The sequence below is a fragment of the Lottia gigantea genome, assembly GCF_000327385.1.
Source record: "Lottia gigantea unplaced genomic scaffold LOTGIsca_115, whole genome shotgun sequence".
NCBI lineage: Eukaryota > Metazoa > Mollusca > Gastropoda > Lottiidae > Lottia > Lottia gigantea.
The window spans coordinates 663,148-679,480 of NW_008707123.1; the positions used below are offsets into that span (position 1 = coordinate 663,148).

At 35.8% G+C, this 16,333-nt stretch overlaps 3 protein-coding genes across 3 annotated transcripts; 1 reads left to right on the forward strand and 2 right to left on the reverse strand.

Moving 5' to 3' along the window:
* Positions 1-673: 673 nt before the first annotated feature.
* Positions 674-8,607, reverse strand: LOTGIDRAFT_171503 (hypothetical protein; the record flags this gene model as incomplete). The annotated part of the gene is made up of 10 exons (XM_009047697.1): positions 674-1,200; positions 1,443-1,593; positions 1,787-1,905; positions 2,069-3,132; positions 3,414-3,532; positions 4,037-4,100; positions 4,315-4,486; positions 4,745-4,793; positions 6,461-6,535; positions 8,560-8,607. 10 exons carry the CDS (start codon positions 8,605-8,607, stop codon positions 674-676), a joined length of 2,388 nt encoding a protein of 795 aa, XP_009045945.1.
* A 793-nt stretch (positions 8,608-9,400) lies between these two features.
* LOTGIDRAFT_199259 (hypothetical protein) lies at positions 9,401-11,573 on the forward strand. The gene is made up of 4 exons (XM_009047698.1): positions 9,401-9,465; positions 9,840-9,989; positions 10,236-10,275; positions 10,576-11,573. Exons 1-4 carry the CDS (start codon positions 9,413-9,415, stop codon positions 10,765-10,767), a joined length of 435 nt encoding a protein of 144 aa, XP_009045946.1. The 5' UTR covers positions 9,401-9,412; the 3' UTR covers positions 10,768-11,573.
* Positions 11,574-12,399: 826 nt separating this feature from the next.
* Positions 12,400-15,456, reverse strand: LOTGIDRAFT_224445 (hypothetical protein; the record flags this gene model as incomplete). Its single annotated transcript, XM_009047699.1, has 7 exons — positions 12,400-13,150; positions 13,359-13,519; positions 13,822-13,938; positions 14,263-14,427; positions 14,607-14,676; positions 15,068-15,150; positions 15,394-15,456. The coding sequence occupies 7 exons, from the start codon at positions 15,454-15,456 to the stop codon at positions 13,021-13,023; spliced, it is 789 nt and encodes a 262-aa protein (XP_009045947.1). The 3' UTR covers positions 12,400-13,020.
* Between the last annotated feature and the right edge of the window lie 877 nt (positions 15,457-16,333).

Below are 16,333 nucleotides of genomic sequence, written 5' to 3' on the forward strand. Positions count from 1 at the left end.
GTCTTTTAAAGACAGAAATGAGTGTGCCATCCATTTATAAGCCATTGTATGTGTAAGTTAAAAACATTTAACAAAGTGTCAAGGGTTTTCTAGCCATTTTTGACAGGCCCTGTATTCTTGAAACTTAGCTAGGACGTCCTAGAAACACTGTTATAAGTTAAGACCCTGGGATATCCTAGAAACAGTGTTAGAAGTTAAGACCCTAGGTTATCCTAGAAACAGTGTTAGAAGTTAAGACTCTAGGATATCCTAGAAACACTGTTAGAAGTTAAGACCCTAGGATATCCTAGAAACAGTGTTAAAAGTTAAGACCCTTGGATATCCTAGAAACAGTGCTATAAGTTAAGACTCTAGGTTATCCTAGAAACAGTGTTAGAAGTTAAGACTCTAGGATATCCTAGAAACAGTGTTAGAAGTTAAGACTCTAGGATATCCTAGAAACAGTGTTAGAAGTTAAGACACTAAGATATCCTAGAAACAGTGTTAGAAGTTAAGACCCTTGGATATCCTAGAAACAGTGCTATAAGTTAAGACTCTAGGATATCCTAGAAACAGTGTTAGAAGTTAAGACCCTAAGACTTCCTAGTGCTAAGATCATTTCCAGAATATGTGACCATGATATATTGTAAAAGAAGTGTCTCAAAAAGGCCAAAAAAACCTCTCCAACAACAATTTAAGATTTGGGCCCTTTCTTATTATTATTTTGTGACTTTTGGAGATGTTTCTGTTCTTCTTTGACATCTTCAATATCTTCGTATGTGTGTCGATTTAAAACGCGTGTCCGAATATTATTGGGCGAGGTCGGTTGAGAAGTTGTTGGACTAACTTCCTCGTAATGGTGCTGTCGTTTTGTTATGGTCGATGGAAATCGAGCTTTAGCTTCATCAACAGATTCGTAATTTGGGTCGTTTTCGCTTTCCAAATCTTCGATGGAATCTTTCACACTTTGGTACTTTGGTTCCAGTATTATGTCGTTTTCGTGTACGCTAGAAGACATGGCTTTTGGTATCCCAGGCAACGCAGTCGTTGGTGAAAAGCTGGAGCGTTTGTTTGGTGACGTATGCGAATTAGTATTGCTCTCTTCCAAACTTGTGTCTTCAGGTGTAGCCAGATGTCGAGTTCTTTCGTGCTTTTTCATCAGGTGTAAGGAATCTAAAGATGGCGGAACTGGTGCAGACGGAACATTGTTCACAGCGCCACCTAGTGATAGAGATATAATTACGTAAGTAAAATCACAAAATACCTAACAGCAATCTTTCTGATGCAAATAACTACTGATATCCCTTTTTTTTGATTGAAGACGAACTGGATGTTGAAATTACGCTCTGAAAAGTGTTAAAATGACACAGTACTTCTGAACAAAACAAGGACCTTCTCTTTCTTTCATTCGTCTTTCCCCTATCCAATTGGAAGCAGAAAAGAAGGATGCAAACCCCTTTTACCTGATGCTCCAATTTCAGTGTAAGTATCCATGGGTTGTACATCCACTCGGCTAGGCTGGTTACCATGACGACTACTGGAAGCAGACGCGACAGGTGATGTAGAGGGCGCTGGTGCTGAAACCACAACACCATAGCCTGAACCTCCATCAACCTGAAATAATGACTCAATTAAAATGCGGACCGCATTTGTGGGAACTGCTAAAATAGCCTGTTTCTTTAAGAGAGTCAAAATAGGTAAAAATGTTTATTTTGAGAGTCCACATGGCTAATAATATTAATTTGGTTATGCTATTTCATGAGATTGACTCACAATCTTGGACAGAATTCAAAATGGTGGTCCTTACCGTGGCGTAAGTATTTTCGTTATCAACCACTACCTCGTACGGATTGAGGGCGTGTCTAGCTGACATGCTGGCCAATGATTCACGAGCTGATACTTTAGAATACTCTCTGATTGGTCGATCTGAAAAAGGAATCATGGACATTAACCGCCATGCAGTGTGCAATGAGGGAAATTTTGACTGTGACAATACTTTAACTTAAAACTATGCAAACAAACAAATAATTTTGACTGAAAAATTTGGCACCAAGATGACGACAATCCAGCTACATTAACATATACTTACTTTGTGAAGTAGAGGCGATTCCTGTAAGTGATAAGTCAGCAGGAGAGGTTTCTGGTAGACGTGGGGTAGAGGCAGAATTCTGTGGTCCCAAACCGTGCACCTCTTCAGCACCATAAGCTCTGGGAGGTTCTGGTGGTACAACAGTAGATGATACCACTTCTTCTTTTTCAGACGCACTAGTCGTGCTCGGGTTTCGTTCCTTGTTTACGACGGCGTAATCATTTTCCGTGCTCTCTTCCGCTTCTTTTGTTGCTCCAAACCCTGCATTGATAAGGGGCAGTAACTCTCCTGATATGGACACGCTTCCAGACAATCTGAAAGGTCGACTGGAGTTTGAGCAAGCTGAAGATCTATCCATATTCAAGACTGTCACACGAAGATCATGCTCCTCTTCATTATCTACTATAGTGTAGGGATCCTCGGGTTCCAGTTCATAATGGCTTTCACTGACACCACCCACTGCCCCCATTTCACTGGGCATGGAATACGGATCAGTAATTTGATTATAGGGGTCACTAGTGTCATCATCCTTGACCTGATTATAGGGGTCATCGTGTACAGTGTTGTATGGGGGGTCACTGGAATCTGTAAAACGATTCGTCCCATGAGCAAATAAGTTTGTACGAGCACTCACTAAATTATACTGCTGTTTATCTTTAACTTGATTGTACGGAGATTCCTCACCATTCGATGGCGAGTTGTCGTGAATTTTATTATACGGTGGCTCTTCCCCACTTCGTTTAAACGGTACTGATGACGTACTGTTACAAACTTCGTAATTTCTATCATTTACTTGAGCATAATGACTTTCAGAGATTTGGTCTGAAGCAGACGCTTCACTTATTTGAGCAGGAGATTCCAGATCAATATGGTCGTAATTTTCAGACTGTGACGGGGGATTCTTTACACGCCCCAAATGATCATAATCATCATTACTGATTTGACTTGAGCGAGACGGAGGGTGATTGTCTGGCAATACTCCCGTAGAATTAGGCGGCAATTCAGGGAGTTCACGCAGGCTGGTTGGTCGCATCTGGGAGGAAGTGGTACTAGCTTGACTTTGTCTGAAATAATCAAATCATTTGTGAATTAACCCTTTGAACCCTGAGTGTAAATGAATTATAACGTAATATACCAAGTAATAAAAGTAAAAGCGTATGACGTTAACGTTGTATGATGTCACTTAGCAAACCGGCTGCTACGGTTGAAAGGGTTAAAGATAAATAGTCTTCAGAACTACTAGAAATGTATGAAAATCGCTTAATTCCTTTAAAAAAATACCTCAAACTAAAATTGAATTAAGATTCTCAGTTTAATACATCTAGGCCTGACAATGGTTTCATACCTGGAATGCTGTGTGTTATTTTGAGCTCCGTTTAAATCCACCACAGTGACCCCATTTGACTCTACATTACCATTACTTTTAGAGCGAATCTGTACGTCTAACTGGTCATCTTGGCTAACCTAGGGAAAATAAAATATTATTATTTTCAGCAATGAATCAGGCCAGGTACTCTCAAAATGATCTTAGCTCTAGAATGTCCTAGGTTCTTATCTTCTAACATTGATTCTAGGACGTCCTAGTGCTAAGATCATTTCGAGAATATGTCGTCTGGTTCTAGGTTTATAATTCAAACTTATAGACATGATCGAAAGACTGATTTTAATCTAGTTTTTCCAGTATTTTTAAAATACAATGTATGCTTCTTTTGTACCAACTCTTGTGGATATTAAGCCCTGAATTGCCACGTTAAAGAAAGATTGAGGTGCCTCAAATAAAGTCATAAGCAGCACATTGGAATCATTAATCTAAACGAGAAAGATATAAGTAAATGCATCAAAGGCTTGTTATAGACTGACTTGTACCACCTCAGCAGATCAAGGTTTCAAGGGATGATAAAGATTTCATAAACTTTTCTATGTTATTGGGGACATTTAAAGACATAGACAATACAAGATATTACTTACTGATCCCTTTATATTACCACTACTTGATTTCTTTTTCATTCTCTGTAACTTGGCATCATCATCCCTTTAGAGAACAAAACAATTCAATTATAAGGACACGAATGAATGAATAAATAAATAAATAAATAAATGAATGAATGAATGAATGAATGAATGAATGAATGAATGAATGAATGAATGAATGAATGAATGAATAATTGCATGAATATAAGATACCAGACAACGACTTGTCGGACAACTTGGATGACCTATCTCTGACAAAATAGTAACCTACTCACTTTTCACCGCAGGCACAAAGGGCAACCAGAACCACGAGGGTCAAGGTCAGCACAATGCCTAGAAGGACAGCAACAGGTACATTGTCTCCACCATTTTGAATATTTTCTGTTACCGTTGACAACAACCTTCGACCCCAATGTGAATGTAAGTGTTCATTCGGAATCATGATTCCTGCAAGAAATGGAAATGGAGTTTTACATCCCAATTAGAAATGGAGTCCTATTTTTCTCTTCTGAATTGTTGTGAGGCTCTATAGCACAGTCGGTCAGAGTGTTGGTTCTTTACTTGTCTCGTCATTTGCTTAGTTACGACGGCTGTGGGTTCAATTCTCCATCGCCGTGTGATAGTCACATGACCTTGAATAAATTTTCAAGTTAATAGAAATTCTGATGCCATGACAAGTGCTTTTGAGAGTAAATCTAATCTTACCTTTGAGGTATCTATACCATTTTAAATTCTTGAATAGGGCTATCTGAATCTGAAAAATGATTTAAAAAAGTAAGTAAGTGATCAGCTATCATAATTTCAAAATTAGTTTGTTTTTTTAAAGCAGAGAAAATGAAGCAACCATATTTTACAAGGAGAACACCTTATGTTATTGAGAATCCTTTCTTCCAGCTGATACTTGCTTAAAACTGGATTATCCGTACCCATTTACAGCTGGGTCAACAGAAACAATGGGGAAAGATGACTTATCAACGGTCATCAAAATTTCACACAATGACCACAATTAAAACCCACAATCACTATTTGTTCGACATAACCAAGCAAATGATGTCAAATAAAAATTCCAACTCTCTAACCTGCTATGATACAACCCTTCCTTATTCAAAATGGGCTAAGATAACTTTTTCAAGATCATCAAAATATGTTTATATCTAAAGTAAGTAAGATATCAGTTTACAAATCCCTTCAAGGCGATACTATCTTCACAAACGTTATATAAAACAAATTGAGAACACTTTAAATAAACCTTATTACAACACAACATAAGGGTGTAGTATATCTTTCCATCCATGAATAATAACACTTAAAATAAATATAACTGACTGTTTATTAAAACTGACAAGTTGATAAATAACTGAGAGTTGTTTAATAAAGATACATAACTTGACAACAAAAGAAATAAAATGTGGCTAGCTTCATCTTCACAATGTCAAGCTAATACGAACTTCATCTTCACAATGTCAAGCTAATACGAACTTCATCTTCACAATGTCAAGCTAATACGAACTTCATCTTCACAATGTCAAGCTAATACGAACTTCATCTTCACAATGTCAAGCTATTACGAACTTCATCTTCACAATGTCAAGCTAATACGAACTTCATCTTCACAATGTCAAGCTAATACGAACTTCATACTCATTCATGCCTTGACTGAACTAGCCACTATTCATATTGACTGTGTGAAGATGAATCTAAAATGATTGATAAAAACATGTGCTTCCTAGTTGATATTTTTAAAGTCAATTGTAACTACAAATAACTTCAAACATCTTTCTTTACAAAACAAGACAAGATGTCATTGAAACTTCGTATTTTTTGTGAAGTGTTTCCTAGTCTTTGTACCTTGGTATGTCATAGTTAACCTGCGTGTCATGGTTAACCCTTTAAACAATTCTGTTGGATTCTATGACATTAATGGGAGGTCTCCTCAAATTAAGCATTGCTTGAAGGGATCATAAATGTTTTTTTAGGACACTGGCCCTACTGGATTGCGTGGATTTGCACCATTGCCTTTTCGATCAATTGCAATCTATACCTTAAGATATTATTAGCAGCTTTTGATTTCATATACCATTAAGTATATTCTATGAATACAGGAACCACAGATATCTGACAAAAGATTGCAATGGTTTAAACAGAATTAGAAGCCATGTTTATAAATTTATGATAAATGCTCCTGATACTGATACACATAAAAGAGCTAGAAAAATTTTCTACATTCCTTTAAATGTCATATCATAGTCACAATGCAGTTATGCGATAAGGAAGTTTTAAACAGTTAAACATGAATAATATAATGTCACTGAGCAATGAAATACTTGAAGTGACTACACCCAAAAAAAATATGAGCTATTTTATTCAGTGAATGAAGATATTGAGTCGTGTAGAAGAGCTAATCTCATAAACTACACCTACCTCGACAAATCCGTTCACGGGATACGATTCCTGGTTATCTCTTGAGCAAGTGTTCAAATTTAGAAAGCGAAATAACTGTAATTTCACATCATAAAGTCGATAACAATTGAGGAAAACAAAGACTAATTCATTTGACGGCCATCTTGGATTATTTACTAGCCTCTGACCCAAAATGTCAGAATTGCCGAAATATTAATTTGGCTAAATTAAACGCTTTCCCTGCTTTATTTTGCTACCTCATTGCAGGTGAAAATAGAAAATCTTGAAATTTCCATGCAACAGAGATGACACGCCATAATATACGCGGTATGATTCATCGGTATGAAGATAAGATAAAATGTGATCAAAGGGAAGTAATTCAATGTAGTGCCCCATCAAAATCAGACTACAAATAAACTCTTTATGACTTTAAACTACCGACAAAGTTTAATACTACCGAAAATAGATTAAGAGGTTTAATAGGCTTGGATTAACATATCATTTAACAGTTAGTGGATTATAACAATCTTATTGAAGGGATTAATGCATTTCTTAATCAGAAACCTAAAGTTTCGACTCGTGTTGCTGCATAACATTTGTCCCCCCCTCACCTTCACCTTCTCTCGTTCCTTCTATAATGAATAGATTTGCAGAAAATAAAGGAGTTTTACGTCTTATTACTTTGCACCAGATTGGGCTTTTATAGAGGCAACATCTTGTAGTATGCAATGAGTTAACCCTTTTGCAACTTCCAGCTTTGGAGGAGTCGTTAACAGTCTGTATCGTGCAATGTAAGCCCCGCCCTCCCCGCCAATTAGATTTTAAACTCTCATATCCCAAATATCGCTAATGAAGTAAACCTATATGTGTATATAAGAATAGTAGGCCTATTATAATTTAGCCATTGTATCTAGCCCTAACAACGGTAGATTATATAGATTATAGAATAGATACAATGGGATCGCCTTACAATAAATCGTTATTATAAAGAGATATAGGTGAGCTATTGTCAAATATCAGTAGGGAGTTAAAACACTAACGATTCAGTTTTTCACTGAAAGCCTTACATCTGTACAGAAGAACGCGAATTTGTGGAACTTTTGAGGTGATTTAAACTGGAATACCCTTTACTCTTAAAGATATTCGTGACCTTGAAGAACCATTGGGATATTTGCAAATTAATTTTGAAGAGGAAACCCAACTTGAATACTGGATGAACTGAGAGTCATAAAAGTTAGCCAATATTCCAGATAGATACATCTTAAAGTGTGACGTCCTCGTAAAAAGGGAATTTAAGAAAGTGAATTATACTCGAAAAGTTCTCTTTAATATATTTCGTGTGTGTTTATCTTTAGGACAGAAACAAACGCCAGTGAAAATGTCGGGACCAACGTATATGCTTGCTGCCAAACAAAGGTAGAGTATAAATGAATTATTTTTTAGAATAACTCGAGCGAAATATGCCTTAAACGTGCCAAAAATCTTAAAGGAAAAATGCCCTTAAATATCCAAAATATCTCAAATGAAAAATGTCTCAAAGTTCCAAAATATCTCAAACGAAAAATGCCTTTAAATATCCAAAATATCTCAAACGAAAAATGCCTTAAATGTCGCTAAGGTCTCAAAAGTTACCATAAAAATGTCTTAAAGATGAAAGGTTTCGGAGTCGATATAAAATAAATTAATTGAAGCAAAATCAATAAGTACAAGAAAATCGATGAAGAAAGTTCGATGAATTGTTGACTGGTAACAACAGTCTTAAAGTTAATCTATTATTCAACTATACTAAGGCCTTGTTTACACTTGGACATACCCTATAACCATATGTACCGTTATTTTATGACCGCAATTGGGAAGCAAAAACGGATGGTTTAGGGAGACCGTATTGGACAAAGTAAGGTGATTATTCAACTGAACTTAGGCCTTGTCTAACAACGTTGACTGGAAGTGGAGAGGGTGAGGGTGAGGGGGTTAACGAAGAGTGGGTGAGCTAGGGGTTGGAATATCGGAACACAATGGGTATAGGTAATCCAGACTAAGGCCATGATAAATTTAAAGGAAATAGGGACCTCCCAATCCATTGCAAATGTTCGTAACACTTCTCAGAATAGGAAACTTACTTTGGGTTTGTCTGCTGCTAAAATTGGAATCAAGAGCCAGTGTGACATAGGCTTGAAGGCAATATGTAATCAAAGTTCCATTAGGCCTGGTAATTCAGTTTCGTGAGTTGCACGAGTAGATTGGACAGAATCAAATTTTGTTCCTTGGATTAAATAAACTTCCATTTTTATTTTGAACAATTTGGAAAAGGGATTAACTAATTTTGAGAAATTCTACAAAGGATTATCTATAAGGCAATTGGGATTATATACTGAATATTTTCTTTTAGGAATGTTTCCGTAAGTATAATAGAAAATTTTAATAATTCAAGAAAAAAGATAAGTTTTTATTTGGGGAGGTGGTGTGGTGAGAGATTTTAGGAAAGACATGGTTCAGTTTCGAAAGTGGTCAAGCACAATTTTCAGTGAAAATTGCCAAAATTCGTCCAGGTATAAGAATATTCAGAAATATATTTAATGGGCTTTTGGCCACCGACCAAACTAGGCCTAAACAAATCGAAGTCGAGATAAACGATCGCGTTGAAATCCAAGAATCTAACAAGTCATTTTACTCTTGAAAGATCAAACGTATTGATCGATTAATTGCCTATTGACCAAGACTACAATAGAGAACGATATGTAATAAAAGACTAGGCGATAGTGACTATGTTATGAATTATTTACCTGACAATGAAATATTGAGATAATTGGCGCTAATTAACTACTGTGGAATATTAGATACTGTTGAGGTATATCAATTATAACGCCCTGATCAACTGGGGTATATAACGCCCAGTTGTAACTGTGGATTATTGTTGATATATCATACCCGTTTAGATCAATTCACCTGTATTTTGGATTAAGTGTTTTAAACATGACGGAACAGGTTTCGGGTGTATTGTTTTCTTATTCTAATCGACCAAAAAGGTAATTTTTATACATTGTAATATAGTGTTTTGGTTTTTTTTGGGGGGGAGGGGAGTGCGAGTGGAGGTTTCAAATAACATATTATCTGTACGAATTTGTGGGATAAAAACAGACGGCTAACAGAGGAGAAATTCAAAAACGTTTGACACAATTACTCCTACAATTGCAGTCAAGGTATAAGACGAAATACGTAATAGCTTGACATTGTCCAAATGCACATATTACTAACGATAGGCGTCGTCTCCAAAAAATCCAAACGTCTAACTGACTTCACAATCAAAATGATTAAGGATTAAGGAATTTAAAGTCTGTAAAATAATTTCAATGCCCACAGCAATTTTAAGATATTATCAATTTAACGTTTCTCGTCCTAGTGCCCACCACGACAGTTGCATCCCGAAAGCAAAGGCCGCTCAACCAGCAAAGAATCACACTGAAGGAGATTATAGAGGCTGCGATGGTGTAACCCAAAATAAAATTTGGACAGAAAATGTTCAGAGTGAAAAACGTTGCAGAAAAAATTGGTGAGTTGATCTAGGCTAACTTTAAAGTGTCAAAGGGAAATAACTTTGAAGCTTATTGAATGAGACACCTGAAAGTGAAACACATGGTTCTTTAATAACAAAACGATAATAATAACACAAGGTCTCGACTATCCCAATCACATGCCAAATTAAACTGACTTATCAATGCCCCTTTATAATATTCATTGCTCCGGACCTGACACCCCACCCTTTCTAGAAATTATCAATGCCCCTTTATAATTTCAGGAGCCATGATTGGGGATATTTAACAGATTATGACGCAAGGGTGAGTATAATCATAGCATCATAATCAATCGAACAGTTGCTGTATTGCATGCAAACCACTGGTACATGTATATTTATTGTGGGTTCCGTAACATAGAAGATCAAATCATCAAGCAGATAATCCAATCACAAATCCATCCCACCCATCTACTATTTTTTGCCTCCATACGCTGGCGCTGAGGTTACAGAACCCAACTTCAGATTACCATCCCATATCATCATCATCATACGTGTATATACAATTCGTAATAGCTTGACATTGTGAAGATGGTCTCCTATGTTATATCTGTATATTTTTCAGGGTAATTTGAAACAAAAAGAAGAAATGCCAGAGAAGGTCGCTCTTTATTCTGATAATGTTCCTAACACCAATTCAGCCATGTATGGCAACAGAATCAATACCGATCTAGGACAGAAGATGCAGGCGATGGAATTCAAATTTTATGCTGAAAAACGACGCAGAAAAATGGGCAAAGACTTGATTTGTTATTAAGTTTTCCATTGTCTAAAATCATCAAGAATAATTCGTTAAAATTTTAAATGGTACCTACAAATGATACCATTTTGTCCAAATCATTCAAGAAATTGTCATGTTATCCAAGCTTACCGCAAAAAAAAAAACGCCCCTTCTCCCCTTTCACACACTTACTAATTTCATGTCATTATTCAAGATAGTAAATAAATGAAAAATTATAACCATATTTAAAGCGAAAAGAAATCAGTATCTATTTTACAGCCACTTTAAAATTACAAAAACTGCAAGCGTCATTTCATTTCATTATGGAAGTGCATCTGTGCCAAAACATTTCCTAACGTTAATTTTATGGAAGGCTATCCATGGCAAAAGTATGATTTTTAACTGTCTCATAATTGAAATGCTTAAGTATAGGGTAATTCATAACATTTTTGTTGTAGATAAACAGAGTAATTTTTTATATTTAAGAATGTACTTTATGACGTTTTTATCATCTTTATTAATTGGTATTGGGTTAACTCTTTTAGTTTCTATTATTAAATATTTAAATTCAACCTTTGACTTTATTCGTTATATGTCATAATCATTATGTAGAAGATATAAAAAATATATCCTTTAAAAGTTATTATTGGTTATAGTACGAGAATGGCCACATTACAGAGGTAACACTGTTGAATCGTGTAAAATTCAAATGTGGTTTTAATAGCAGGGCTATACTGTTATAATTTATTTATTTAATTGCTTTAAGATTTTGTTTTGTTGTATTTTGATATTCATACCTGTCTCAGCATTATAAATAATCAATTATTAAATCAATATTAAAAATAAACACCATCTTCTTTCCTTTGATTGGATTAAAAATACAACCAATCATGACCCCTGATTAAAGCATACCATCCAATCAAATGGCTGAATTTACAAACTTCGCTGACACTAGAAGGGTGGCTATTGCAGTCAAGGTATAAGACAAAGTTCCACATCGTGACATTTTGAAGATGTCCGTAACCCATAACCAACAATGAAATTTTAGCATGTAACGGCCTAAAACCTGATACACTAAACCTCCAAAAGAACCCAAAAAATCCAACTATCCTGTCCCTCTTTTGGTTATAGAAGACATAAAATCATGCCCAAAGTGAGAAGAAAGCCAAGCCATGCTGTGTGCAATGAAGTAACTTAGTCATGCAGAAAAGTTATTTCCCTTTATGTTCATAAAATTCAAAATGAATTCATAGCCATTGCCAGAGTTCTAAAAGAAACACAGAGGTTATAAATTCTCATATACAGTGTATCCTTCCTTTTTCCACCCTCACACCCCTGGTGTATCATTTGAACCCCTCACACCTCTGGTGTATCATTTGAACCCCTCACACCCCTGGTGTATCATTTGAACCCCTCACACCTCTGGTGTATCATTTGAACCCCTAACACCCCTGGTGTATCATTTGAACCCCTCACACCCCTGGCATAACACCTCGCACCCCCAAAACAATGGACATTCCAATAACATCCACTGCATAGAGTTTATTTCTAGCTTTAAATTTGGAACCATATAAAACCCTTAAGGTAAATTCTTCTCCTACAACAGTTGGCCACACCTTTGACAGGTCTAAAGGATGTATTAAACTGTGTCTGGATTCACGAAAAAATACAATTTCTTCCCTTTAATATGTTAAATAAATGAATATGTACACAGCCGTTACATAACTTTCGATTGATTGAGTAGTTTCTTAGAACAAAATTACATGGACGGATTAATAATAAGACACAAATGATAATAAGGGGAGTAACTCTATTAAGCTTATGGGCAAACAAGTGCTTTGCTTACAAAGTGTGTTTGTTTCCTTGATTGTCAGCTTTTTTGGGGGTAGATTTAGATCTTGAATATAATATAAATAGTCCTCAGAAGGACTAGAATTGTACGAAAATGGCATAATCCCTTCAAAAATATCTCTAACTAAGAAGTTTACTTTCTTTTTCTATATATGTCTTGTCTATATATGGCAGTGTCTTTAAAAGAAAAACCACTAGTCAGTTTAATATTCAAACGCAGATAATTCTGGACACACATGGATTTCAATGCAAATTTGGCGGTGAAAATGCGAACACTTTTACTGATTAGTTTAGCTAAAAAATACCTGTTTCTGAGATTAAGGTACGATTGTTCAAACAGTTTGTGAATGTATCTCTTTAAGCTATTTTAGATAAGATAAATGGTGCATTGTCTAAAAAGCCTGTGTGAGATTTTTGTCCACGCTTTTAAAAACAAAACTAGCATCGCTTCAATAAATTAGTCCGTGCTGCGACTAGTAATTTAAATGCCTCCTCACTTCCTGGCGCCACGCTTTTATCAGGATGTAGTAATACCGCCAGTTTCCTATACGCTTTGTTTACGTCATCTCTGGAAAAAAAGCAGAAATTCCATTTAAATGTCCGTTCATCTCATGCTGACGACATGTGTTTCAGATATATAACCCTCATCAGGACAGCTATCTTTATAAATGGAAATAAACTTTCAATACACAACTTAATATCAGGTTATTGACTCAATACGTGTTTCAGATAATTAAACCCTCATCAGGATAGAGGTGTAAAAAATATAAACCTACTTTGTAGCAGACGTCGTTAAACCCAGACGTTCGTAATCTGACTTTGAATTTTTCAGCCTCTGTATGGCATCTATCTGTTCTTTACTGTAACCAAGCTGGGTAACCGTCGGTAACTTCTGTCCGCCATTATCTATCGTATTTATTACTCCTTCTAACAATGTCTGCAATGAAAATTAGCTCCCTTTATTAATAAACCACAAGGAAATGAAATGGAGTTTAACTTTCTACTTTTCTGTTTCAGATTAATCTTTTAAAAAGATGACCTGCTGCTCTAGATTTGGAAATGAAGTGAAATAGAGTTTTACTTCTGTTTAGGTTTACAAAATGGTGTTAAATGCCACATTTTTCTGTTCCAATTTGGGTTTATGAAATGAAATGGATTGTTACTTCCTCCTGCGAGAAAGTCATGAAGGTTTATAGGCATTAATATTCCTGAATTCACAAATTCAAAATGGCAGCCAACCTTGAATAATTCATTGACACCCTCTCCACTTTGAGCAGATGTCTCGAAATAATGGTAACCATGACTACTAGCCCATAAACGCCCTTCAACTTCATCCACTACCCTCTTTTTATCAATCTGAAAAATAAGATATATCCAATAATATGCTCAAGATAATTTCACAAAGTTTGATCCATGACCAGCTAGTTTAAGAATCCTTTTGAAACAAAGATGATATCCTAACGCTGGGTTGGAACACTGTTCTTCGTTGCATGTAAATAGCTCAGTAGAGAATTGGATTGTCGTCAGATTGGGGGATCAGTTCCATTGGTTTAAGAGGTAGGGAAAATTCTGATGCCTGTGCTTCAGAGAGTCTGCCAAGCGTTGGTTTTCACCCCCTTTTACCATAAACCTCCATTCTTCAGAAAAGTTTCAATGTCTGTCATGGGGACATATTTTTACCTTATTAGCACACACACATACAATCATATTGTCCATATCACCATGGTTACCAATCTCACTCTTCATTTCATTCATCCAATCATCTAGGGCCGTAAAACTACTTCTCTCTGATACATCATATATCAATATCGCTCCTTGTGTATCTCGATAAAATTCATTACGAACCTACAAATTAATACACAATTAGCCATGTGAACACTCTAGTATGTCATATATCAATATCGCTCCTTGAACTTCAGGGTATATGATATTTTATTTCATTTACACTCAGTGTTTAAAAGACTGAACAAAATGCTGAACATCAATGGCTGAACTAGGACTGAAGAAAAGAGAAAAGAAATTACCTCATAAAATATAGGATGACCAGCCATATCAAATATATTGACCTTGACTTCTTTATCTTTAATAGTTACCCTGAATTTAAATAAAACAAGTCTGCATTATACCCCATTTATTACAGAAAACATACAAGTAATATCAACAAGTCTGAAAAGGTTTGTAATCTGTAAGCTCATGAGCTCAAATTCACCAAATCCTAATCAGTTACAACTGTTTAACTATTTGCTTCCCAAGAGCTTGTTTTCAGCTATCAGGATAACTTTCCAGTTGGTATGTCTACAATTAAATATAGATGTAGTGGCAAGGTGATACAGTACACTATAAGTATCCTGATTTATGTTCAATCATGATGGGAGGAAGCTGTCATAGGACAGCATCAAAGGCAGTAATTTATAATTCTTACAGTCAACAAATTAATGAAATTGAGCTGAAAGAGTAAAGCTGAGAGTGGGAGTACGTGTCTTACCTAGTTACACCATAATCTATACCAATAGTAGCTAGATATTTATTAACAAACCTCTTCTCGCAATACCTCTTAATTATACAACTCTACAAATATAATAACTATATAATAATTTCAGGGTCGTAACTAGGGTCTTTTGGCTGAATTCATATACTTCTAAGACACATGAAAGGTGGCCATTGCAGTCAGGTATTAGACAAACTTCGTAATAGCTTGACATTGTGATGTATTTCTTGTGCATTCCCAAAAACAGCTATAATCGCCATATAAAATTATCAGCATGTAGCCTACAAGATTACAATCAGCATAAAATATAAAATAATGATTACCTTTCCAACTTCAGCATTTCCCATGCTGATGATTTTGACTCTAGGAATAACTTTTGGCTTCATTTTGACATTAGATGTCATTGTGTACTCAGTTTACAGTTTATTCTTCGGTATTTCTCAATGCCTCACTGCCATTCTTAATTAGTAATTCTGGTCTCTATTAGGCTGGAGATGTTTCTGGAAAGGAGGTTAAGAACTCATTACCTAAGTAGGACAGAGAACCACCAGCACAGATCTCATTGCTGAGATAGCACAACTGGAAGCTGGGAGGGGCAAAACAGCAACAACAGTACCGAACCACACAGTCCTGATACCAAGACCATCTACAGAATGGAATAATTGAGTAAGCAAAACATAGGCGAGGTTAAAGAAGGGTGTAATCACTGTTTGTCTGAGAGGGGGGTGGGGGGTTGGAGGTCTTTGAATCTCAGCAATCTGTGCTACGTTAATTTACCGATCGTAACATTTCGTAGCTTTGGAATCGCGTATGAGAATTCGTTAGAAAGAACTTTTTGCTTATTTAACAGTTAACAATTCAAAATTATTCTTACAAAATTCCACCAAGAACATAAAAAGAAAACTATTTCAAGTCTGACTTTGTTTCCGGAAGTGCTGACAACGTAAACAAATAATCTGATTGGATGATAAATTTGAACGGAAGTAGAATTCACTGAGACGTTTCGTACCATTCATTTCATCATACAAGTCGATTCGTATCACAAGGTCACCCCTTTAAATCGACTCTGCGATCTGCATATTAGAAGGGTTGTAGAGAGGTTTTCTAGTCTTATAAATCTTTACAGTAAATTACAATGTGGACGGTGTTTAGCGACTAAAAAAAACCTCATTTGGGGCTAGAAGTTGTTTGAAATTTGTATAGACATTGCCATTTGTCAGTTTTATTTGTCAGCTTTAAGAGCAAACTTGTTATGCTCGACCT

Bases quoted from the DNA above. Each gene is read 5' to 3' on its own strand.
- LOTGIDRAFT_199259 (XM_009047698.1), top strand. From the start codon at position 9,413: ATGACGGAACAGGTTTCGGGTGTATTGTTTTCTTATTCTAATCGACCA. The intron at 9,466-9,839 runs GTAATTTTTATA...TTCTCGTCCTAG, and splicing joins TATTCTAATCGACCAAAAAG to TGCCCACCACGACAGTTGCA. The intron at 9,990-10,235 runs GTGAGTTGATCT...TTATAATTTCAG, and splicing joins AAACGTTGCAGAAAAAATTG to GAGCCATGATTGGGGATATT.